Consider the following 2,813-nt stretch of genomic DNA (forward strand, 5'->3'; position numbering starts at 1 on the left):
TCTTTGTTGTTTTTTTGTATTGTTTTGTTTCTTCTTTTTCATCTTACCCCCACACACACACACACACACACACACACACACACACACACGCACACATGTATACACAAAAACACACACACTTTCATAAAGATGCACTAATTAACTGTTCAACCTAGCCTAGGTGACAGTGAAATACTTCGTGTACTTATTTCAAACCTAAAGTGTTCATATCGGGAAATCACGAAGGGAGATTCTTTTCAGACTTGGACGAATTGGCCTCAAAAAGTCAAAAACATGGATGCCAGTGTTAATACCCCAAAAATATGCAAATGCGTTAGACAAATCAAAAGTAATGAATACTCTATTAGGACCTATCTGATTTTCGACTGCAAATTGGCGTAAACCAAAACGATATTATCTATTTCATAGTTAGAAGTCAAAATGATGGGTGGTCAAAAAATATGTAGGGTTGATTTTAAATATGCAGCAATTTCATCATGATAACTCACAAGTCCATTAAAATTAATGGTGCTCTACTCCTCTGCTCGTAAAGGGAACAATAGTAACACGCTCTTCTCACACGCTCATAAAACCTTATGTCCACTGTAACAAATGGCGTCGTTCCATGTGTTCAGTACTCAGTATTATACCCGAAACAACCATAACATCCTTACTTTACTGATAAAAGATATAATTCTTGTTCATAATGAAAATTCGACACTTTACCCTGCTGAGAGTACTGGATTCAAACCTTATATTAACTTTTTTACGTAATTTGCACTTTAACAACAGTTTTTATCCTGTCTACAGTCGTTTGAGGAAAAATAATAGATTTTTGGCAAAATCTTCATTTTTCAAGACGGTTGTAACCTTTGGAAAATGGTTCAGAGCCAATAATAATATAACAATTCTTTCTTTATTAGAGATAATTAAAGTAAATTAAAGTAAAATGATTTATTACTATCAAATGGGGTGTGTTGGGGATAGCGTAGAGACAAGGAAAAAAGCAGCTAAACGTGAGGGTCTGAAATGGTTATTATTCGAAACAAAGGGTCTCCGTAGTTTGTTCAGCTGAAAACTAAACTGAAGCGTGAGAACATTAATTATAAGCTTATTCTGACTGAAAAAAACCCGACAACAATCTAATAGATATGTGACCTACATCTGTGTAAGTACTTACCAGTAAAAGTAAAGTCTGATCCGAGGCTTAAGTAAAGTTAATCACTGTCATTATACAAAAATATTATCTTTATATAAACTGCTATGTTGTCGTTTCATTAACTTAATAAGATACATAAATATAATTTTCATAACAGTTGAAACAAAGAGGGCAGGACAGTTCCATCACTGGGGCCTGGGGTACACGTTTTCCAGTCCTTCTCTATTGTTCTTTTTTCTTTTTTGTGATTATCCGACAACGGACACAGTGGCGCTCCCATCACGAGCTTTCTTTCGTCTTTATAGAAACTCTGTTGTAAACTTCTTGATTATGCCCCATCAAAACAATAAGCAGCAAGCATCAGAAAGCTGTTCTCAAGAAACGACAGCTTCTTCAAATGCGAATAATATATCAAAATAGAAATCTGCCCTCCTTTTCATGAGTGTGTAGTTAACATAAGGTTATTTCAGATACTGGACTTCATAAATATTAGCGTTCACCTCAAACAGGACGCAGCCGCATAAATGGAGTCTAAGAAAGACCTCAAACAACTCCAGTTCAAGGGCACCTTAACAGGGTATGATACCATCAGAGATATCAGTTTTCTTTTTCCAACTGGAAAGGAGGGTTAACCTATTATTATAATATTATTGTTGTGATTCATGAACGGTATATTATGCATTGTTTACCTCCCATTTTCCTGTGATGAATATATGTATTACCTCCCTTTCCTTCCCTCCACACACACACACACACACATGTGTGTGTTTTAATACGCCAAAAAATACTCTTCCAGTTCCAATATCAAACCAACGGGTAGGGTTTGCGTTGTGCCCCTTGAAATCCACCAAAGGACCGTGCCAGTAGAGATACCCCGACCCACACTCCTCCACAACTAAACGATCGATTTAGTCTTTTTAAATTAATAATTGTCACGCTCAACCGTCGCTGTCTACTTAAAAGCACGAGTCTTTTGTTTGATCGCTTCCCTGCCCATGGGCCCCTCCACCTGTTAAGATATGAAGCGTTTAACATAGTATGTTTATTGATTGATAACCTCTTAGTGAAAACTTTACCTGTGTGACTGTATAGGTCTCAAAGGGCTTGACGATGACAATGTATCTGTCCGCTGAAATAGCTGCTAGGAGATAGATGGATGTGCAAGCAAGGAAGTAGATGATAAAACCATCCAAGATGCACACCGCCCGAGACGTGATGTGGGCCTCTCTGAAAGCGTAGAAGGCTGGGATGGGAGTTCCAATACAGCTCATGAAGAAGTCGCAGACACACAGAGCGATGATAAAACTGTTCGTTGGGGACCGTAGCTCTCGAAACCTGCAACAGCAGCTCGGAATTAGAAAATACATGGGGCAGAGTGTCAGGAAATTAAATGAGTCTACTAAATAGGTCAGCTAAAGATTTTATAGCTATATAAAAGTAACATTTCTATTTCTTTGCAGCGTCCGATTCAAGAACCTGGACTTCACAGAAGCCCAAACTTAACTAATACATGTATTGTTAAATCTGAATAGACTGGATTTTAAAATAGATTATTTACACTAGATGGTAAGAAGCCCATTCTCTAACAACATAATCTACACCCCCTCTCTCTCTCTCTCTCTCTCTCTCTCTTTCTCTCTCTCTCTCTCTCTCTCTCTCTTTCTCTCTCTCTCTA

General features: G+C 37.7%; 1 protein-coding gene across 1 annotated transcript in view; it reads right to left on the reverse strand.

The window, feature by feature from the left end:
• LOC101848191 (rhodopsin, GQ-coupled-like) overlaps positions 1–2,813 on the reverse strand; it is a 7,438-nt gene that overhangs the window by 3,541 nt on the left and 1,084 nt on the right. The window contains exon 2 of the mRNA XM_005095326.1: positions 2,215–2,473. Within this exon, the coding sequence (XP_005095383.1) occupies positions 2,215–2,473 (259 nt within the window). The remainder of the gene's footprint in view (positions 1–2,214; positions 2,474–2,813) is intronic.

Source organism: Aplysia californica, unplaced genomic scaffold (assembly GCF_000002075.1).
Source record: "Aplysia californica isolate F4 #8 unplaced genomic scaffold, AplCal3.0 scaffold00100, whole genome shotgun sequence".
NCBI lineage: Eukaryota > Metazoa > Mollusca > Gastropoda > Aplysiida > Aplysiidae > Aplysia > Aplysia californica.